The 23,124-nt window shown below is 55.9% G+C and overlaps 1 protein-coding gene across 1 annotated transcript in view; it reads right to left on the bottom strand.

The window, feature by feature from the left end:
* Positions 1-17,089, bottom strand: part of TGM2 (transglutaminase 2) — a 30,848-nt gene extending 13,759 nt beyond the window's left edge. Inside the window, exons 1-6 of the mRNA XM_047853440.1 lie at positions 16,922-17,089; positions 13,176-13,355; positions 8,304-8,546; positions 4,507-4,625; positions 1,902-2,030; positions 661-838 (exon numbers count right to left, since the gene is read on the bottom strand). Coding sequence (XP_047709396.1) covers positions 661-838; positions 1,902-2,030; positions 4,507-4,625; positions 8,304-8,546; positions 13,176-13,355; positions 16,922-16,931 — 859 coding nt within the window. The 5' untranslated portion in view covers positions 16,932-17,089. The remainder of the gene's footprint in view (positions 1-660; positions 839-1,901; positions 2,031-4,506; positions 4,626-8,303; positions 8,547-13,175; positions 13,356-16,921) is intronic.
* Between the last annotated feature and the right edge of the window lie 6,035 nt (positions 17,090-23,124).

Genomic DNA, 23,124 nt, shown 5'->3' with positions numbered 1-23,124 from the left:
GGTCTGGCATTGCACAAGAAAAGGGAACGCATAGGTCCCAGGAGCTGGCAGTCACTGGTGGTGTGGCCGTGGAGAAGGGGGAGCAGGGACAGCCAGCTGGGAGCCCGGGCCACACGGCCTCCAGACGGCTGGTGTGGAGGACAGCACTGGGGCTCCCGGAGGCCCTTCTCTGGGCCTGGGGCCTGGTCCTGGAGTCAGAGAAGCTGGGAACCAGGACCCGCCTCTTAGATTTCCTGAGCCTAAGAAATGACAGCTGCACAGTAATTGTAGTGAGAATAATACAGCAGGAGATAAATAATTACTGTTATGCATCTGAAATCATTTCACGCACTTTGCACATGTTAACTCTTTCAATCCTCGCAGTGGCCCCAGGATAAAAGCACTGTTGTTACGTCCCATGTGGCAGAGCGGAGGCTCAGAGAAGGTCGTGATTGTCCGGGGACACAGCGGGTAGAGCGGAGCTGGGATCTGAATTCGGGCCATGGATCCAACGTCTGTGTTTCTAACCGGTTCGCTGACTCCAGGCCACACGGCACATTGGTGGTGTTGGAGGCAGAAGCAGGACCGGAACTGGGGGCTGCTGATTCCCACTGGAGAGCAATCCCTGCCCCCCTCCCGGCGCCGGTTGCAGGCCCTCCCCCCATCCAGCGTGCAGCTCACCCGTGCAGGCCACAGCCGCGAAGACCCAGCACTGGCCGTACTTGACACGCTGGCAGCCGGAGCTCTTCCAGCGCCGCAGAATGTCCACACTGCCGATCCAGAACATGGGGCTGATGCCGTCCCCATAGTTGTTGTCCCAGCGCCCCAGCAGCACGCCCTGGTCATCGTTGCAGTTGACCTACAACCAGCGGGGGCATCGGAGGGACTGAGCCTGGGAAGCAGGTGCTGTGAGTTCAGTGCGTGGGGAAAGGCAGGGAAGGGAGGTTAGGATGAGGGAACAGCCCATGCAAAGGTACCAAGGTATGACAGGCCGGTATGTGGGAGACGGTTGGGGCCGGAGCCGCAGATGGGAGAGAGAGAAAGGGAAGGGAGGAGGTGGAGAGGGGTCGAGGTTACGAAGGTGACGCTGGAGATGTGAACTTGTCCATGGGGTGGCAGGAGGGTGATAAGAGGTGATCTGAGTTTTACGAAGACCCTCTCTGGCCCCTGCCCGGATTGTGTCATTCCTCCCAAACTCCGTTGCCTTGGGAATAACATCCGGCTTCCCGACCGGGGTCCATGAGGTCTGCGTGGTCTAACCCCTGCCCACGTCGGGCACCCCGCACCCCCTTGCTCACTCCACTCCGGCAGCACCAGCCTCCTTTTTGCTCCTCGAACCTGCCGAAGTTTTTCCCTCCTCAGGGCCTTGGCACAAACTGCCCCCTGCCTGGGACGTTCGTCTCCGAGTTCCTGTATCAGCTGAAGGATCACCACTTAGGGAGGCCCCCCCAGCTCCTCCCCGAAGTTGGACGCCGCAGTTAGACCCCCTCACACCCTCTGGCTTCCTTCAGTACGTGCGTTATCGTCTACGATTGTGCCCTCGTTCACTTGACATTTCTGTTCATGTCTCTGTTAATGACATTTCTGTCTCCTCCCACCCACCCACTAGAACATAAGCTCCATGAACATAGAGACCATACGTGGCTTATACCCGGCTGTTTCCCCAGTGCCTAGGACACAGGTGGCACTTGGTAACTATTTGCTGAATGAGTGAATGAATGAATGAATGAATGAGTGAGTTAGGGACCACACGACATTACCCTTAGTGGTGTAAATCCTGCCTTTCCAAATACACGCACTCTTAGCTGAGAGTCTCCCTACCGAGCCCAGTGTGGAGCGCAGCCTCCATATCACAGGAAGGGAGGAGTCCGCTGGGGCCCATCGTGGGCCTCGACCGCGGGGCGGGCCAGCCACTCACTCACCATGCCGCTCACCACCCGGCCCACGTAGACGGGACTGCTGCGGCGGGAGCAGTCGCGGCCGGCATCCCTCAGGAACTTGGGGTTCATGTCCAGGAGCGTCAAGCAGATGTCCAGGATCCCGTCTTCAAACTGTGTTGTAGGAAACAAGAGGAGGATGAGGGAAATGAGAAGTCACCTCCTCCGGGAAGCCTGCCTTGAAGCTCCGCAGCTCTACGTCCTCTCTGGTCCACCTCTCGCACTAGGGAGGTCCAGGCTGGGTCTGCCACATCTCTGCGATGTCGGCTTTGTCTGGCCCGGGACGGGGTGGGGTGGGACAGTGACAAAGTGTGAGAAAGAGGAAGGGGATGTGCCTGCGTTCAGAGCCTGGCTAGGGGGGTCCTGGGGATTTGGAGTAGAAACTACGGTGTCCCTGGAGCGTCCCTCTCCTCAGAGTCACCTCAGGCCCTGCCACCGCCCCTTTCCCATCTCTGCCAAATATCCCACTTCCCCTAAGGCCTGACTCACCCTGCAGAGCTGATGAGATTCCTCTCCTGCCCCCACCCCACCCCCACACACTGCTCTGATTGGAACTGAGGTCAATTATATATATAAATCTAGTCTTATGACTCCCGTTTCCACTGCACCCAGGATAAAATTTAGACTTTCCCTGTGAGCCGCAAGGCCCTTCACAATCCGGGCCACACCCCATCTCTGACCTCTTATCACCACTCTCACCCACACTCATGGCCCCAGGGCCTTTGCACTTACTATTTCCTTTGCTTGGAATGTTCTTCCTGCTACTCTCTGTATGGCTCACACCTTCTCATCCTCATTGTCATTATTAAAAGTAGGATCCTCCCTCCTTGTCTCATTACACCGCACCACCTAGTCTGACAAGTCCAAAGGCAACCTGGCCCCTCCTCCCCATCTCTGTGGTCTTGTCCCAAAGCAGACTTTATCTCAGGCCTCCCTCCGTGCTGCAGAACAGCTTCCCCATGGCTCTGAGCCCCTTTGTGGCTCCCTAGTGCCATCAGCCTGACATGCACAACCCGGACACTGCTGACTTTTCTCTCTTCATCTCTTGGGGCTCCTTCGCACATACAGTGCTCCCCAAGGCTACAAAATTCTTCTTACGCATGACTCTTCTGAGCTTTTGCTCAGGCACTTCCCCTTGCTTAGTAGACCGCATTTCCGCCTCCTCCAAAGCCCAGCTCAGACCTTGCCCTATTTCAGGAATCTCCCTGATCCCCACAGGCAATTTATTCACTTCCTTTCTCTAGGTCTTATCATCCCGGATTGTGATGGCTTCCCGAAGATTCACAAGGGCTGTGTCCAGTGGCTCAACACAAGCCTGGACCCAAAACAGGAACTCAGGGGATGAAAGGAAGGACTTGGCTTTGTTCTGTTGGTCAGGGTAAAATACAGAGCCCTGGGAAAGAAAAGCCAATTTACTTCTTGATGTATGTTATGTATCCCGGTCACACCACCATTTCATGTACATCTCACAGCAGGCTACAGGTTCCTGGGCAGATATGCTTACAACCATTATCCCCAATATTCAGATGGGGAAACTGAGGTCAGAGCTCCAGAGCACACAGAGAAGACTTCTCTGTGGCCCCAGGGCAGGACTCTGGAGGCCCGAATATGGAAACCCCACCCCAGGGGCTGTTGGAAAAAGTCTCAAGGTGAATCCCATGTCAGAAGGTCAACAGCCCCTAACACACCAGGAGGTTGAAGGGCCAGGAGTGGGAGGACTCTTGCTTCATGAGTTTTCTCAGCAATGTCTCAAGAACTTTCATGGGAGGCTGGATGGCAGAGGAAATAAGATGACTAGTTTGAACCACCAGCCTAGGATGACCTGCTGGAAGGTGAGGAACCACATGGAACAGGGATGAGCCATCTAGCTGAGGTCAGCCCAGCCCAGCCGAGACAGCTAGGCTCTGGTTGACCCATGAATCTGTAAGAAATAATCAATGGTTGTTGTTAAGTTGTAAACGTGTTGTTAAGTGTGTACATTTCAGGCTTGTTTGTTATTCAGCAGCAGCTGACTGATACAACCAGTGGTTCGCAAAGTATGACCACTGGTCAGCAGCATCAGCATCATCTGCGATCTAGTTGGAAATGCGAATTCTCAGCCTGCACCCAGCCCTACTGAATCAGAAACTAAAGGTGGGGACTCAGTGATCTGTGCTTTAACACACTTTTCTGGTGATTTCTAATGTACGCTCAAGTTTGAAAACCACTGATCGAGATGATGGTTTAAAGCCTCCTCTCGGGACTTACTTAGCACATAGTGAGCATTAGTTATATGGCCTTGAATGTTCCCTTTTTCCCTCCTGGAGCACCGACCGGCCCCACAATTCCCAAAGGCTCTCCTGATTCTTTCCCCACCTTGAATCTGGGGCTGCCATTCCCACGGTGGGTAGGGCAACCCTTTTGCCGTATGATCTCGGGCTTGGCCTGGGCCCTCTCTGAGCCTCCAGCCATTTCGGGGCCCTTGAATCCCTGACAGCCTGCGGTCACATCCCCGAGACCAGCTCCCACCTCTGAAGCTTTCAGCGCCTCAGACCCAGGGCCCAGCACACAGTGGGCCTGTAGCGGTGGAAAAGGCAGCGTGCGGCCCTACCTGCCCAAAGTTCCAGGGTATGTTCTTGATGAACTTGGCCGAGCCCTGGTAGATGAAGCCATGCTGGGTGAGGATGTATTCGTGCCGCTCCTCATCCGAGTCCAGGTACACAGCATCCCCTGGGGATGGGAAAGAAGGGGCCTCAGCTCTGGGTCTGGCAGGGCACAGGGTCACCACAGATAGGGCAGCCAGGCGCCGTAACATGGAACGCAGATCTGGGAGGTGTTTTGCAAGCTAAAGCCCTCAGCCGGTGTGAGCAGGAGCGTAATTCAAGGCAGAGAGAAAGCCCACTAGGGTCACCGAGGCTCAGGGGAGTCGGGATCCTGTCCGCCTCGAGGGGGTCCGGGAGGGCCATCTGGAACAGGTGACCTCTGAATGCCGCCTTGATGAAGGACTAAGATTTAGATACTTGGAGCCTGGCGGGATGACTTGGTCCTAAGCAGAGGACCAGAGACAGCAAAGGTGCGGCTGCCAGGAAATGCCTGGAACTCAGTGACCTGTGGCTGATGACCGCAGAGAAGAGGGCTGCGGCAGTCGGGGCCAGAGGGCAGGAGCCGTAAAGGTCAAGTTGGCCTTTACCTTCGCCACTTCACAGGTGAAGAAACTGAGGCTGGGGAGAGGAAATCCAGGGCCACGTCATGACTTTGGTGGGCCCTGGGCGTCTTTGCTTCTGTGGGCCCCTTCCTCCATAAAAAAAAAAATTTTAAATATACTTTATGACTGCATGGGTACCATGACAAATATATTAATATCACATGTCAGAACACATCCTCTGACCTAAACATTCATTTTTTTTTCTCATGATTTTAAAAGAAATCAAAATATTTTTGGGGCGCCTGGGTGGCTCAGTCGGTTAAGCATCCGACTTCGGCTCAGGTCACGATCTCGCGGTCCGTGAGTTCGAGCCCCGCGTCGGGCTCTGGGCTGATGGCTCGGAGCCTGGAGCCTGCTTCCGATTCCGTGTCTCCCTCTCTCTCTGCCCCTCCCCCGTTCATGCTGTCTCTCCCTGTCTCAAAAATAAATAAACGTTAAAAAAAAAATATTTGTAAGGGTCCCTAAAAATATGGTGGCCCTGGCCCGGAATGCAGGGGCTCAGGCCCCTTGGGTCCCCGGGCGCTGTCTGGCCCACCCGCAAACCCCCTCTTATTGCACGGAGGAAAGCAAATGTGGCCGAGTATTTTTTGCCTTGTATATCCTGCACTGTTGGTTCCCGGGACTGCCATAAAAATAGCCTTACAGTAAATGAACTAGGTAGTGGTAAGTCAGCAGATAGGTTGGGAGAACGAAAGAGAAAGAAAAACCCAGGGTGTTTCGTCACTGTGGGGAGAGTGTCAGTACATGTCAGCTCGGCCCCACCCTGGCTCAGCAGGCAGGGACGGTGCCCTCCTCGCAGCTCTGCTGGTCAAGGTGGGGATGAGAACCCCACCCCCGCCCCCCACCTCCCCAACCTTCCTCCCACCCCCCTCGGGGATAGGAGGCTCGGGTTCCAGAGGCAGGCCCCAGAGGGACAGCAATTTTCCTATCCCACCCACACCCACACCTCCACTGAGCCCAACTTCCTGCCTCAGCATCACCAGCTCCAACTGTCCCCTCCGGGCTCCCGCCCTGGGATGTGGGTCACTTTAGTCACTGTGCTGCTTGGCTGACAGCCACCCCAATCCGCGGGGCGGGGATGGGGCGGGGCTGGAGGAAAGGCCAAAGGAAGGGGACATCCCCAGAACTCCGCTCCCTGTTCCCTGAACTTTTTCAGATCCTGCAGTGTCGACGAGTGGGGGACACTGGCGTCTTCCTGCTCCAAGGGCAGGGCTGGTGACTAGCCGTAAGCTTTGCAGATTGGTGAGATCAAAACACATCTCCAGTGCGGTCCAGAGAAGCCACTTCTGTCCCAAGGCACCATGTCATGTGGCCCCAGGGCATGTGAGCAAGGATGAGCGATCTTCCCTGTGAGGACCTCCCGCGGACGACCTCATGTCCCTGGGTGGAGGGCCAGATCAATACACTGTCCTCACTGGCAAGATGTGGAACATTCTGAGCTCTTAAGAGGAAAAAGCAGATGGATGCACACTGATGGGGAAAAATCCTCAGGATGTACGGTAAAGGGGAAAAATGGAATAAGTTGTAGGTTGATGTATACTGTGGGATCCTTCTATGTTTAAGAGAAACCCATTAACGCAGCGATGTCTCCAGGCACATACACTCGAATCTAAGGAGAGGAGCCCCCCAAGACAGCTACTAATGGTGCTCCCCAAGGAGGAGAGTCAACACGGGGGCCGTTTCCCTGTAATGCTTAAAGCTTATACGAAGAGGATGTTCTCCTGTCTTACTCTTATACCTAAAAATAAAAGCCGGAGTCCCTGGGTGGCTCAGCAGGTTGAGCGCCTGACTTTTGATTTCAGTTCACGTCATGATCTCACGGTTCATGGGTTTGAGCCCCGCATCGGGGTCCGCGCTCACAGCGCGGAGTCTGCTTGGAATTCTCCGTCTCCCTTTCTCTCTGTCCCTCCCCTGCTCGCCCCCTCTCTCTCCAAGTAAATAAGCTTAAAAAAAAAAAATGAGGGGCGCCTGGGTGGCGCAGTCGGTTAAGCGTCCGACTTCAGCCAGGTCACGATCTCGCGGTCCGTGAGTTCGAGCCCCGCGTCGGGCTCTGGGCTGATGGCTCAGAGCCTGGAGCCTGTTTCCGATTCTGTGACTCCCTCTCTCTGCCCCTCCCCTGTTCATGCTCTGTCTCTCTCTGTCCCAAAAATAAATAAACGTTGAAAAAAAAATTAAAAAAAAAAAATGAAAGCCAAGATATGTAAAAGAGAAAATAAAAAACCTTTCCCCTCAAATGTGTTATAAAATGTCCCAAAACGGTGAAGAAAAAAATAAAAGCAGTGATCCAGTAAGAAACTGGTCGTCTGATGCTGGAGAGGCTGGAATGTGTGGCTGGACCCCAGCGTCGAGGAGGGACTCCCCATTCCCAGGCCTGCCCACAAGGCATCTCTCTCGGCCGTGTTGTGCAGGAGCAAGAAAGAAATGGATCTGGCTGCCCTGTCGGTCAGATGGGGAAACTGAGGCCCGGGAAGGGATGTGGCAGCCCCAGCCTCCCCCTTCCTCCTCGAGCCAGCCTCCTTTCTTCTGAGCTGTCCCCTGCAACTTGCGAGTTTTGTCCAGCATTGCCCACTTACTTAGAGGACCCTTCAAAAGCCACTTGACCTCTCTGAGCCTGCTTCCTGTCTGGGAATCGAGGACACTAACAATCTCCCCCGTGGGATTATTGAGAGGAGGAATTGACGGAGCGTACAAAGAGGCGGCGTAGGTAACCGAACTGCTCCTGCCCGCCTCTCCTGGCTACCCTACCCCTCCACCTCCCTCAGGTTCCCCTCCCCAGGCCGGTCTGGGGAGATTTCAAACAGAGCCCCACGAAACACCACCAGACGCGGAGCCATGGCCCTGGGCCTCCCCTGGGCACCGCATTCCCGAATGGGGCTCTGAACCCGAGACGCGTCTGTGCCCCGGCACAGTGCCGTGGGAACACATGAGCTCCGGCACAGGGTGGGATCCCTTGGTAGCTGTGTGGCCTTGGGCAAGTCATTTTGTGTCCGAGTGCCTGTCTCCTCCTCCATAAGTAGGGATAATAATAAGAGTACTCACATCGCAAGGTTTTGGCGAGGCCGGAGCTCGGCACGGCGCTGAGGGGGTTTCGCTCAACCTGCTTTGATGTCTCTTCTGCCCCACTGCCCCCACCCTCAGTGGCCCCCGTGGGTGGGCCCGGCCCTGCCCGTCTCCGCACCCTGCTGACGGATCGTATGGCTCACCTGGGCACCAGGGGTTGAAGAGCAGGATGAAGTGGCCCAGCACGAAGCTGGAGCCCTGGTAGCCGGTGGAGGCCTCCAGGCTGAGGCGGTACAGGCCGATGGGGGCGTTAGGCGGGGTGCTGAGCTGCAGCGAGAGGGCACTGTCCTGCTGGCCCACCACCTCGGCCGTCCAGGCACCTTCCTCCACGGCATCGGACAGCGGGAAGCGGGCCCGGGTGCCGGCCTCCTCGCTGGGGGCTGGGCCTGACAGAGGAGAAACAGTGGCCGTGAGCCGGACGTGGGCAGGGAGGGACGGCGGCAGCCTCGGCGGGGGACGGCGGCAGCCTCGGCGGGGGCCGGCACACGCCGGGGGTCCCACGGGCCTGGGTCGGAGGCCGAGGTGCGCTGCCGACCGTCGAGGGAACTTTGGCGAGAGGTTTCACCTCCCTGAGCCTGGGTTTCCTCGTCTGTAAAGCGAGGGTCAGACCCCGACCTCGCAGGGCGCTTTTGCGAGAGCATGCGACAGGTCTCGCGCCCACAGCAGGTTCCCAACCGGACAGATGTCTCCCGGGGGAGGGGACCGCTCAACCTGGGGCAGGGCCTCCGTCGCGCTGCCTGGGCTGGCATGACTTTGCACGGCCTTTCTCTGGGCTCAGTTTGTCCGTCTGTAGCACCAATGGATGCTCCGTTTCCTCCTAAATCCTTTACCTGCAAGGGTCCAGCTCTTCCTTTCGGAAGAAGAAGCCCAGACTTTGAGTAGGATAAGACCTTGGTCCTCTGATGCCCCACAGGAACCCGTCTGGGAGGCCCCTTGCTGGTAGGTGCTGGCCCATCCAGCCTCTAGGTGTCTGTCTCCCCAGGGCCCCCTCCGGCTTTTGGCCTCTGTATCTTCAAAGGCAGTTCCAAGGAGGTAGTTATAACCACCGCCCCCCACCGCCTGCTTTCCCTGAGACCTCTTGTACAGATGGGAAAACTGAGGCTCAGAGAGGAGGGGGTCTCCCGAGGATATCGTAGGGGTCTGGAGCAACGTCAGCATCTGAGCCCAGTTCTCTAGGCTCTGGGCTGTCCTCCACGGCGCCTCTCATTCCTGTGGTCTCTTGTGAGGGGTCTGGAAGCTTCAGCGAGATAGGGAGCCTGCTTTTCCTGGTGCGGGGAGGGCCCTGCCTGGGCAGGCAGGTTTGAGTCATGGGAGGGCGAGGAGGGGCTGGTCATCTTTTCTGGACTTGGGTGGCCGAGAGGAGAAACAGAAGCTTCTCTGCCTGCTTGGGCGGCTGCCCGGGAAAGTTTATTTTTATCCTTTCATCTCCCTCCCTGTAGCTCTGCCCACCTGCTGTTAACAATATGGGGGCTTGTTCACTGAGGGGCTCCCTCCCAGCACCCTGCCTCCTCCTACCCACCCGACAGCCCTGGCCACACCCGAGCCCAAATATAACCATGAGCTAACAGGCATGACACAGGCCTCCGAGGCCCTGACTGGGTGCCAGGAGTCAGCTATAAGCCTGAGAAGTCAGGCAGCACAGGGCCCCAAGAGCCAGCCTGGGTCTGGTCCCCCTTCTCAGGTGCTGAGTGCTCCGTGAGCTGGGGCTAAGTCACCAGGCCTCTCGGATCTGCAATTTTCTCATCCAGGAAGAAAACAGGCTTGGACCCCACGCCTGAGGAGGGTCGATCCTGTGTCTGAAACTGGCTCTGTGACCTCGGACAAGCTACTTAGCTTCTTTGGGCCTCAGTGTCCTCATCTGTAAAATAGGGTCAGTTGCAGTATACCTAGCTCCTCGTAAGGTCACTGTAAAGCCTAAAGCAGTTGAGGTACATCGCATGGTGCCTGGCACACAGTAAGTGCTCAGTAAATGATAGCTCTGGTTTATTATTGTCACTATCACTTCCCGGCCCGGTTTGGAGGGCCGGCAAAGGACTTCTCAGGAAGCGTTCAAAACAGTGACCAGTGCGGTAATTGTGCAGTAAATGTGAGCATTCCTCGGTGCTATTAAAAGTCAGAATCCCCAGGCCAAACGACAGATTTCGAGGACTGGGGCGGAATGTAGAAATTGTCTTGTTCAACTGAATCGCTTTACAGATATGGAAACTGAGGCTGCGAGGGACAAAGGCGGGGAGACCAGTTTGCCTGGGACAGCCCCGGTTTATACCTGCGGCCCCAGCATAATTCTTAATGGTGTCCTTTCATTCTCAGAAATGTCCCTGTTTGGACATCCAGTGATCTGGTCACCATGGGAATAGCCTGGGCCAGGTCCCATAGCCACTGTCTCTATTGACATACCACCCTCAAGGACAGGTCAGGAAACATTTCCCTTTCTCCCCGTCCTGGGGAAGCCGTGCACACACACACACACACACACACACACACACTGCTTTCTTCCAAGGGTCCCCGGATGGGGGGTCGGGGAGAGAACAGGTTGTTCCCTGCCTCCCCCCCGCCCCACCGCCGCCACCACCGCTCACATAAGCTGGCTTCGAAAAGTCATCGGCTTTGGTTTCACATCTTTGTGGGGCCAGAGATGCTTCGGGGAATCCCTGTGGGCCTAAATGACCTGGAGACCTGAGGAGTCCTGGGGACTATCCCAGACCATGACTGGGTGGAGTAGGGGGGTGGACGAGGGCAACCTTCCAGAGGAAAGCCCTCTATTAACCTCATAAAGGTTCTTTTCACTCCTTCAGCCTGGCCTCACTCCCACCCCACTCACCCTCCAAAGCTTGGTCCCCTCTTGGAAGGAAACAGCTTTATTCCCATGATAAAGTGTTTGTCTATTGCGGTCTGTGTCCCGTAACAGAGCCTGTCAGGTCTCCAACTGTCTGGGTGAAATACACAGCATCCGGGTATGTGTAGGATCAGGCCACATACTCCATTCACTGAGTGACCTTCGCCAGCTCTCTCCTCTCTCTGGGCCTCAGTTTCCCTTAGGAGGCAGGACAGGCTGATCACAAGCTAGAATGTTCCAGCACAAGAGCAAGGTGCTCAGGCCAGGCCCGGGGCTGGGTGCCGATCCAAACCAGGCCTTGAGGTGAAAGGCCTGGCTTCCTGGTATTGTCCCTCAGGCTTCCTCAGCCCATGGGAGGGTCTTGGTGGCCCAGACAGGGAAGCTGTGTGCATCCAGAGATAGAGTGCCCTCCGTGTCTGCTCGAGGGCTGTGGAGGTGACCAGCACAGACCGGCTATGGTTTGAGATAAATTGGTAGAGACTGGAGAACAGAGATTAGCTGCTGGGATGGGAAGGTCAGCTGTACCCACCCCCTCCCCCAACCCTGAACTTGAGGCCTAATTACCTGGCACCAGACCGCCTAGATAAATGGAGAAGAAGCAAGAAAGGAGATGCCTTGAAAGAAGAGAAAGAAGGTGGGAAGTCAGTGGTAGCCTCCTCTGGCAGTTTCTCTACTGTTCCATTTCACAGAAGAACAAACTGAGGCCCAGCAGGCCCTTATGGTGATTAGGTCAATATGTCTGCTGTCAGCTCACCAGTGAAAAGCCTCAATTCTGGGGGCAGGGTTTGAACCCTGCTTTGTCCTTAACTTACTGTGTGACCTGGGCAGGTAACTTGACCTTTCTGAGCCTCAGTATTTTCATCCGTAAAATGGGGTCTCAGTATGTTTCCCAGATGGGCAGATCGAGAACGAGCATGCATGCAGTAGGTTGCTGTGATTCTCATCATCCCAAGCCTGACCCTGACCCTGACTCTTCTCAGGGTATCCTACCCAGCACATAACTGTCATATACTACAACCTTCCACTTTACAGAGAGGGACACTGAGTTAGAAAGATCAGAGGCTCCCGGATGCTCCTCAGTTCAGTTAGAAAGGGCCCCAAGGGGACTGGTGGTGTGTGTGTTGGGGGGGGGGAGGGGTGCTGCCCCTGGGTAGTAGGTGTATCTGTGTCAGAAGCAGAGCGGGAGGAAGGAAAGGCATGGGGGAGATATCCATGGCCGGTCTGCAAGCACCATGATAAGCCTTATCAAACGGCCACCCAGGTAAATATGGGTCGCAGCGTGTTTGCTGCTCTCTCTGCCCTCGGTGGTCTCAGAAAGAACTGGCCTTTCTCACGCTTGGGCAGAGTCCCAACCAGGTGGCCCCTAGCTGACCTCAGGGGAGCGGTTCCCACCAGGAGCCAAATCCAGAGATTCGGCATTCGAGGTCACTTTCCCAGGAATGGCAAGCAAAGAAGATTGGGAACTGGGCATGTGGGGATGAGGTGGCTGGGGCCACCCGTCACTGGGCCCCCCAGAGCAAGAGCAGCAGCGGCTACTAACGTCTACAAGGCACCCCGCCGCGTCTGGCCCTTCTCACCTAACACCTTCTACCAGGAGTGCTTTTCACAAGGTAAAACTCAAGCCCAGAGAGGCTAAGCAACTTGTCCAAGGTCACACAGCGGGTAGGCAGTCCGGTCCGCACCAGAGCCCAGGTCTGCCACCCCCTGAGCCTGAGGCAGCCCTCCTGAGGCCTGGAGAAGGAACTATGGGAACACAAAATTGTCCCCTCAGGGAGACGGCAGCTGGGTTCTCTCCGCTACCCAGAGCCAACGTAAGCCCGATCCCAGAGGCCTTCAGGTTATGTGGATTGGGGGAAGTAGCTGTTGATAAGAGTTGGAAAGCTGTTTTGATTTGGGCAGGATCTTGATGACCTTTGTGGTAGGAAGCTGTTATCCAGGGCGATAACAGGTTTTCTGGAACCGGGTGTCCAACAAACTTGTTTACGAGGCTGGGTGGCCTGGGGCGTCCCCTTTCCACTTTCTGGGCCTCAGTTGCCTCATCTGTACAATGGGGCTAGTGGCCGCTAGGACCTTCTCGGGGGGGGGGGGGTGGCAAAGAGGAACGGAGCTACGTGCCTCATCGTCAAGGGGCCAGGAGATCACAGAACAGAGCAGGTCGGGGCGACGGGGTGGTACTCACCGGTCGTGACACTGAAGGTGAGGCTGTCCACACTGGCCTCGTAGTTTCGGCCCTCAAAATGCAGAGTCAGCCGGAAGGCCTGGCCCCGCCGCACCACCAGCTTCTCCCGGCACAGGTCGGCTGTGTGGTGGTCACGGCCATTGGCCTCCAGCTCCAGGTCACATCTCTCCAGAACCAGTTCTGCGGAGACAGCAGGAGGGGCGTGAGCCTGAGCCGGGGTGGCCTCCCTCAGCCAATTGTGTCCTCGGGGCTCCGTGGATGTGGGGGTCCCCGGGAGCCAGGCCTCGCTGGATGATGGCTATCCGCCCTGCCCCCTCCCCAGCCCCCACCCCGCCCTGTCACCCTGGGGTCAGCCGGGGCCGAATCTCCCCGACGACTCCTCTTCCTCATAGTCACAATGCCGTGCTCACTGTCATAGTCACAATGTCGTGCTCACTGTGGCGTGGTGGGAGAAGTCCTGGCCGCCTTCCAGCATCGTGACCTCAGGCAAGTCCACTTTCTGGACTCCCGTTCCTCACCTGTCACGGGACTGCTGTGAACCACTTAGTACAGTGCCTGGCACATAACAAATGCTCACTCAACAGGAGCTATTCGGTCAAGATTAAAGGGTTCTTTTGTTAAAAGTGAGGTGGGGCAGTATTGGGCGGAGGTTCGACTTTGCCTTTTAGGTTCGGCTTTCAATTTACAGGGCATACGGAGGACTGAGGAACATGTTAAACACAGAACCAGGATGCGATCGACAAAATTCACCCTCTGGGAGACAAAAGGCAGAGGAGTTGGTTGTCTCAACAAATATACCGCAAGGTGGGGCGTCTGGGTGACTCAGTCCGTTAAGCGTCCGACTCTGCATTTCAGCTCAGGTCACCGTCTCCCGGTTCCTGAGACCGAGCCCTGCGTCTGGCTCCATACTGAGAGCACAGAGCCTGCCTGGGACTCTCTCTCTCTCCTTCTCCCTCTCTCTCTGTCCCTCCCTCGCTTGCAGGCACGTTCCGTTTCTCTCTCTCAAAATCAATAAATAAACTTAAAAAAAAAAAAAGACTGCAAGGAAAAAAAAGAAAAAAATTCATCGAAGGGAGAAACTATAGGTTAAGAGAAACGGAAGACACATTTCGACCCATCGTGTTCTGCGGGCCTCATCTGGACCCTGGTCTTTTAAAAACTATTCTAAAACGTTTATTACACTCATGAGACAATCACAGATTTGAATGCCCGTGGAATCGTGGCAATATTAAGGACTTTTGGTTAATTTGTTCATGTCTTAAAGAGAGAGAGCCCTTATGTTTTACTGAAATATTGGCAGGTGAAATGGTGATGTCTGAGATTTGCTTCCAAATAACAGGGCAGGGGTGGGGAGGTGAGGGGTACCGGGCGGCAGGAGCGGCCACAGGAGGCTGCGTGATGAGAACACAGGCATGTATTATATTCTTCTCTTTACTTTGATGTGTCTTCAATATTCTCCATGATAAAAAAAGGTTTGAAAATGACAGAGGGTTTGGAGACTTCAGGACCTACGCTTTTCAGTTCTGCAGTGCTGCTGTGTGATCCTGGACGGGTCTCTCTCCCTCTCTGTGCCTCCTCTGAAGTCTCAAAAGGCTGCTGAGAGGGCTAGGAGAGGAAGTGGGGCCTAGCCCAGGGCAGAAGTTTGTTACGTGAAAGCTCTATTTGTAGTTTCAGAGGGAGCTAAAGGCCAAGGCAGGGGTAGAGGTCATGGGTGGGGGTGGGGAGTCCGAGGGAAGCACACACCTCAGAAATCTTGGCAAACTCAAGGTTAAGATTAAGAAGACCGCGGCGTGGGGAGAGTGGGCAAGGTGGACTCTCAGAGCCGTGGGGCCCTTGGAGAGTACGCGGTCCAGCTGAGACCCAGGGGCAGGGATCTGCCCAAAGTCACCCAGCAAGTGGGTCCTTCCACTGGGCCATCGACTCGGGTGCCCTGCTTCTGCCATGGAAGATCCCCAAGTGCCCGGTGACTGCTGAGAGAGGGCTTTGACACGGCTTTTCTCCCCCAAAACCTCACAACAAAGACTCCACCTATGCAGATACTATCACCGCTGGGAGGAGATATTCCGAGGCAAGCTGCGGCATTGGGATTTGAACCCGGGCTGTGAATTCTGGAGCCTGCACTGGAAGCCCCTCGCTCCACAGCTCATGGTTTGCTCCCCATCTCCCCCACTCCTTCCTTCCCTTCCCTAACACTCCCGTGTTGTTCTGAGCCTGGGAAGAGACCCGAGGGAGCGGCCCCCTGGGGCTCACAGCAGGAGAGACCTCCCCCACCGCCAGGGAGGGCTTCTGGCTGGCCCGCTAGGGTGAGGAAACACTGTTTTTGAAAACTTCTACTCCAGAGAGCTTAAGCAGGAAGAGACCACCATCGTCCCCCTGGAAGACCATAGAGAGATTGTCAGTTCCTGAGCTGGGACAGGTGGGGTGCTTTCTTGGGCTGTTATCTAAAGAAGAATTTCCAGAAGTCATGCCCAGCTCCCAAGGTGCAGAAGCACTGAGCTCCAGGATCATAGGATTTCTGCACTGAGTAAAGGACCCCAGGTCTCCCAGGCCAGCGGGACCCCTGTAGGAGACGGCCACTGTGGTAATGGGGCAGGTAGGTCATCCACAGCTGGCACCTCCAGGGTCCCCCAGCCCCACTGAGCCTCCCTCGGGGCCAGGGATGGGAAACTACATCCGAGATGCCACCTAGAGGACCCATCACAGCCAGCCCTGAGCTGGTTTTTGATCTCACGTGTTGGGGAGCCAGATCCCAGCTAGGGACAAGGGGAGCCCGAGGTCGCACGGTAGGTCAGCTTCCCTCCTCCCGTCCCTGCTCCACATGCCCCATGTCCCTCTTCAGAGCCCCTCTCCCAGCGCCTCCTTCCCGGGCCGCAGTGTGGTGTGGAGGCCCTCTCCACATGGACTCGAGCCGAGAGTTAGCCGGGTCACGGGGTCCAGCCGCTTTAGTCCACGGACACCCTGCATTGCAGAAACCCCTCCCCTGGGACGGGAGTGCTGCCACCGCTGCGACTGTGTGTGTGTGTGTGTGTGTGTGGAGTGGGGGAGCAGGTAGGAAATTAATCGGACCCCGACTCCACTCCCCTTGGCCCTCACGGATGTACCGAGGGCGACCCATCCATGTTTTATGGGAGGGGAAACTGAGAATCGACAAGTGGCCAAAGACTGGGGTTGCAGAACTTGGGGGCCGGAGGGGACCTTAGAGAACATGTGTGCTCTCAGCCCAGAGGGTGCTAGAACCTCTTCTCTGGCCCCAGGGCCAAGGAGCCAGCCAGGCATGACTTGCACACCTCTAGGTACGACATGCAGGCCTCCTCCCCGCGGCTGGCAGGGACCAACCAAAGCTAAGTGTCCTGAGGCCAGGCCAGACCCCGCTGCACAGCTTCGTGCCGGCCGGCCCACAGCAGGGACCCAGCCCCGCTACCTGACCGAGGACAAGTGACAGTGGCCCGTTAGTCCAGTGCTCTGCAGTTGACAACACGCCTGCATGTTCCACTGCTTTGTCTGATTCGGGGAGGCAGGGGTTAATGATTTTGCCCTGGGGATGGAAAGGCCCCAGCGGGGCCAGGCCTGAGGGGGAGCCAGGCCCTTCTCACCCAGCCCAGCCTTCCTGTTGCTCTCCAGACTGGGGAGAGCGCCTGCCAGGTGTTGACCCCCAGCCGACCGTGGCACAGGGGGGACCCCTGGGACAGGGAGGGGTGGCCAGGCGCGGGCCCGTGAGTGGCGGCAGCGCTGACCCTGATACTCACCCTCGGCCATGGTCAGGTGGTGGCGGTGGCTCCTCTGGCGGGTGGCAGGACCCTCCAAGTGCGACCACTGAAGGCGAGCACTGCCGAAGCTGAGAGGGACCGAGAACTTATAGCCCGCTTTGGGCGGGCAGGGGGCGGGGCCGCGCCAGAAGGCGGGGCCACGGCGGGGCCACCTTTGCCCATTCTGGGCCCTGCTCTCAGCCAGTTCGGGTGCCCCGGGGGCAGGAGCCTGAGAGGAGAGGAGTGGCAGCTGGGCAAGGGCGCCCCCTGGGGGAGCGGACAGCACTCAAGGCTGCGACGGCAATGGACAGAGACACAGAATTAGATCAGGACACACAGAGGCACCTGGACACATCATCAGACTCTGGGTGATAGAGGCACCTGGACACAGAAGTACACACACACACACACACACACACACACATCATCAGGTGTGGACACAAGCCGAGCGGGGCACCCACAGACACACAAAACTGCAGAACCTCTGAGATAGACCCCCACGCAGACGTGGGCTCGTGTGCAGACATGCACACATGCCACAAAGATAGGCACACCCACACCACTTCCTGCGGCAAAACTGATAATCTGCCTCTCCCGTCCACCCCTCAGCCCATCTCATCATCCGTCGTCCATCCAGCAACCCGTCCGCTCCCCCACCCATCTCTCCCTCTCTTCCCCTCCGCTCCCCCCACTGAGTTTCCCTGCGGATCCGCTGTGTGCCAGAAAGAAACAAAGCCAAACTTCCAGGGACTCGGCCTCCGACCCCTGGAACCCAGCACCTTGGCCGAACTCATCCTGGTCTCTCTGGTTCTCCAGGCTCCTATGCTTCCTACCCACCGGGAAGCCTGAGCAGGGAGGGTCCCCGGAGAGACTGGAGCCTGTGGGCCTCCCCCAATTTTTTTTTTTTTCTGGAACAAGTTCCATACGTTTTGATGGGTCTGGCCTTAGTTTCCATTCCTGTGCGATCTAGTGCAGGGAATACATCCACGTGGCTTTAGTGGCTGTTTGTCCCTGGGTCAAATGGGCCCTGTCGGGGGTCTTAGGGGAGCAAACTCGCGACACAGTGATGGGTCCTGCTGACCTGTAAAATATAACCCTGTGAGTGAAACTTGTAATCGCCCTCTTTTACAGATACGGTAACAAAAACTGTTTCCTGCAGCTGGCAAGAGCTCGGAGGAAGAAGCAGGGCGAGTGACAGCAACCAAGAAACCAGGTTTGGAGCTCCTGCTCCGACCCCGACCAGTTGTGTGACCACAGGCAGGTAGGTTGACTCTCCAGGCCTCAGTCTCCCCTCTGCAAAATGGTGCCAAGAGTTCCTTTCTTGTAGGCCTGGAGTTAAGACTACCAAAAAGACTGAGGTTGAGCACCTAGTAGGTAACGAGCACTTAATAACTGGGGGTCCCTGAGTTTTGGGGCAAAATAGCCAAGTGTCCCAAAACCCTTGGCCCTGAGGGACAGGGACCTCAAGAAGAAGGGGTACTGCAGGCTGTATGTTTCTACAAATGCCAGCCCTGCCCCGGGCGAAAGGGTGCGTTTTGCTTCTGTCCATTCTCTTCCACTTGGAAATAATACCTTCTCCTCTACTTGGTACTAATTTTCTTCTGTAACCCGTCTGGGAGCTCCCTCCAGGACAGGAACCCACTCGACTCTCTTTAGAATACCCATCGGGTTGTTCCTGGTAGGGGACCTGGCCCAGAGCCCCGGGCCTGTACGCGACCCAGACAGCTGCCTTCTGTTCCTTCCTCTGCCCTTTCCATAGAACTGCGGCCACCTCAGTGACACAGTGACTTGAGCAATCAAAGGTCGGGACCGGCTTCCAAGAAGTGGCAAGCAGTGGCCAGAGCCCAGGCTGGGCTTAAAGACTTGATTCCAGGCCTGGGGACCAGGGGACCCTCGCCCCACTCTTTCCCATCTGTTCAGAGGGGCTGGGAAATCCTGCCTTGTCTTACTTTATTGGACAAGTAAAGATTCAAACTCCATTTTATGAAAGGAAAGGCAGACCCAGAGAGAGTGGCAATGGGCTTAAGGTCCTCAGAGAGCGTAGGCAGGGGTCCTTCACCTCCACGCGGGAGGAGTGCAGTGCAATGGTCAGAGGGGAGCATCTGGGCTCACTCTTGGCTGTGTGACCCTGGGCAAGTTACTAGACTTCTCTGAGCCTCAGTTTCCTCCTATATAAAATGGGTATACTAAGAATACCATTTTAATAGTTTTAATATGTGTGAGTAAAACAGGCTGCAGACAATGGAGAATATTGTCTATTGTCTAGAGGTGCTCAGAAGAAGTCTCTGCCTCCCAAATAAGTCTTGTACCCGGGGTCGCTGACTGATGAAGTTGAGTCACTCCCTAAACTCCACCGTTAGGGAGATCAGTCCTTCACCTCTCTAAGGTTCCAGGCCTCAAAAGTGAGGGTTTTGTTTTGGTTTTTTTTTTTTAATTTTTTTTCAACGTTTATTTATTTTTGGGACAGAGAGAGACAGAGCATGAACGGGGGAGGGGCAGAGAGAGAGGGAGACACAGAATCGGAAACAGGCTCCAGGCTCCGAGCCATCAGCCCAGAGCCTGATGCGGGGCTCGAACTCCTGGACCGCGAGATCGTGACCTGGCTGAAGTCGGATGCCTAACCGACTGCGCCACCCAGGCACCCCAAAAGTGAGGGTTTTTAAAGTTTTTAAAGCTTATTTATTTATCTGAGAGAGAGAGAAAGAGAGAGAGAGAATTTGAGTGGGGTAGGGGCAGAGAGAGAGAGGGAGAGAGAATTCCAAGCTCCACACTGCCAGGGCAGAGTGTGAGATCATGACCTGAGCCGCGACCAAGAGTCAGATGCTGAACCGACTTCAGCCACCCAGGAACCCTGACAGAAGTGAATTCTTAGAACTTTTGAATAACCTCGTACCAGCCAGACGTGCCTTTTATTTAAAAAAAAATTTTTTTTAAGTTTTATTTATTTTTGAGACAAAGAGAGACAGAGCATGAACGGGGGAGGGGCAGAGAGAGGGGGAGACACAGAATCGGAAGCAGGCTCCAGGCTCTGAGCCATCAGCCCAGAGCCCGACGCGGGGCTCGAACTCACGGACCGTGAGATCGTGACCTGAGCTGAAGTCGGACGCTCAACCGACTGAGCCACCCAGGCACCCCAAGACGTGCCTTTTAAATCTCACAATACGATGCTCGTCATTTGTTAAATAAGGAAACTGGGGCTCAGAGCAGTGAAGTGACTTGCCCAAAGTCACACAGCTCCCACGAAGTGGGAGCTTGGAACCCGGGGTTGATCCAAAGGCCTGTGCTGACTCTTCCATGGTTCAGAGGTCAGTCCTATTCCACCTGCTCCCCACCCCCTCCCTCCCAGGGGTAGGGCCTCAGGGGCCTGGGTCAGGTTCAGTCCTACAGCTCTCTGTAAGTGAGGCTTCCGAGGGCAGTTGCCAATGCTTCTGAGCCATGGTGCCTGGTAGTTTCAATAAACGTTTGTGCTATAAGAGAGGGAGGGATGAGTCAGAGAGAGTTGAAGGAAGAACGGAAAGAAGGAAGGAAAGGAAGAAAAGAATAAGGTTCAGAGAGGTCGGGGAAACTGCCTGAGGTCACACAGCACGACTGGGATCCCAGGGCCTGGCTGGCCTTTGCTGTTCTCCAAGGACAAGGAACTCCCAGGCCAGAGATGGCCTGAGCTGGGAGGAGCGGGGGAGGGCAGGGCAGGGGAGTAGTGGGTGGGACCATGATAGGGCATTTGAAGGCCTCAATTTCTCTACCAACTGGTGACTAATGGCAGATGAGCAGTGTCTGGCATGAGAGAGCCCAGAGAGGGCAGGGCCAGACTCCCTTGAGGTGGGATGAGGTAGGGGTGTTAAGACGAGGCGGGGGTGGGGGTGGGGGGAGACGCACGGAAAATGTCAAGGCATAGGCGTGACCTTTCAACGGGTGTCCTGTCTGGGACTGGGATCTGGGTGGCTGGCGGGGGTGGGGACCAGAGAGCAAAGCGCCTAACTGGGAAGGGCCCTCCCAATATGTCCACTTTACAGATGGAAAAACTGACCTGGCTATCTTGTCTGCAGCCCTGTCCTCGCAATGCCTCTTCGGCTCTGTGACTGTGGGTACCTTAATTCACCTTGGTGGGGCTTCGGTTTCCGTTTCTGTGAAAGCAGCAATCACACCGCAGACCTCACGGGGCTGCTCTGACGGTGTGGGGAGCTGCGGGGCCAAGGGGAGCCTTCAGAGGTCTGTGTGAGCCCCCTCCCTGCTGAAACACCTCAGGGCCAAGTCGAGCTCTTCACCTGGCCTTCGAGGCCTTGCAGGTCTGGCCCAACATACCCTCCAATTGCGCCGCCCACATCTGCACCCTCCAGCCTCACCAGGCACACCGCTTGGCCCCAGACACACCCCAGGGTTACCTACCTCTGGGCCTTTGCTCGAGCTGCACCCTCTGCCTGGGATGCCCTCCCCTCTTACCTGTCACTTGCACCCGGGCTCTGCCCCCCTCCCAAAGGCCACCTGCTCCTGGAGCCCGTCCAGAGCAGGACTTCCTTTCCCTCAAATGCAGCGCCCGAAGGGCACGGTCGCAGCCCGCCTTGAATCAGGACCAGTGTGTGCATCTATCTCTCTCCACTCACCTGCTCAATAGATGTTTGTTGCGTGAATAAGTGACCTGTGGTAGCGAGAGCAAGAGAGAGAGAGAGAGAGAGAGAAAGAGAGAGTGAAAGAGACTTGTTCAAGCCTGGGATAAACCCAGAGCCTTGACTGGCAGGATTTATGGTGCCAGTGGCCCCTGGCGGGACCAGGAGCCAGCCAGGTGCCAGAGAGGGTGAACAACTTTCCCTGGGCCACACAGCAAGTAACAGCAGAGTTGCCCTTGAGCCTTCAAACACTACACAAAAGCAAATATTGGCCCGGTACCTCTATTCCCAATTTTAAAAATGTAGGAAGCTGCTTTTATTCGACTTGCAATTGGGTACTGCATCGTACCAGGGAGCAGGGTGGGACACGAGGCATGCCTGACGGAACCAGTGGTGAGCTGGTGTGGCAGCGGCTGACTCAGGTCCCGCGGCCCCAGGCTCCAACCCCGGCCCCCTCCTACCGGATGTGTGGCCTCAAGCTTTAGTCTCCTATGAAAAGAGACTCTAAACCCCCAGCCCACTGGGCTTAGAGGAGGAGATCCAAAGAGGAGGCGAAAGCCTCTCCCAAAGAGAAAGTCACTTCTATTATCGTTGTCCCCGCTAGGCGGTTACAGTCGGATGGAGAGTTGCAGGACTTTTCGAGAGTGGAGTCTTGACCGTTTCAGGCAGCGAGATTTGCCCTACTCATGGCAAAACCCACTTCGACCCTACTTACAACCCATTATCGCTTTCTTGGCATCCAGCCCTAAAAAAGAGGTAACATACCAGCCTGATGTAATAGCCCCCGAAGATCAGAAGCTGAGAAATTAGGATCAGAGAGAAAAAGCACTAGACGAGGGAGGTGCGAGAGAGGGAGACATGCTGAAAAGCTGTGCAAGCAAGCAGCGTGGGAGCTCTGACCTTGGTCGTGTTAGCCTTGGGTAAGACGTCCCTCGCACTCCGTTCAGCCTCACAGGGCAATCGTCAGCAATCATGACAGCGACCCAGAGGCATCATGTGAGCAAAAAGGACTTTGTGATCTGCGCATCGGGCTCACGAGACGCTCTCCGCTCCCTTCTTGCTTCCTGCAGTGGCGGCGTGGTTCAGCCACGAGGACACAGGCTTGGGAGCTCAACAGACCCGGGCTCATCTCCAGCTCTGCCGCTTACTTTCCTGCGTGATCGTGGGTAAGTCACAGCACCTCGCCGAGCCCTGGTTTCCTCATCTGTCAAAGGGGGATGATCACAGGAGCAATGCTTGATGGGCAGTCTGTGGGAACTGACACCCTGCATGGTAGGAAGTAAGCCGTCAAAAGAAGGGGGTGCTTATTTGACGATAAAAAGGCACGATATGTTGATACATGCTACAACATGCGCGACTTTCTTTATGCTCAGTGAAGGAAGCCAGTCACAGAAGACCTCATATTGTGTGACTCCGTGTATGTGAAATGCCCAGAAGAGACACATCCATAGAGACAAATGGTAGATTATGGTTGTCAGGAGCTGAAGGGAGGGGATTAAGGAGCCACTGCTGATGGGTATGGGGTTTCTTTGGGGGGGGGGTGAAGAAAATATCTTAAAATCAGATTTGGTGATGGCTGTACAAATCTGGGAATATAGT

The sequence above is a fragment of the Prionailurus viverrinus genome, chromosome A3, assembly GCF_022837055.1.
Source record: "Prionailurus viverrinus isolate Anna chromosome A3, UM_Priviv_1.0, whole genome shotgun sequence".
NCBI classification, from domain to species: domain Eukaryota; kingdom Metazoa; phylum Chordata; class Mammalia; order Carnivora; family Felidae; genus Prionailurus; species Prionailurus viverrinus.
This window is presented reverse-complemented; position numbering and strand designations above follow the sequence as displayed.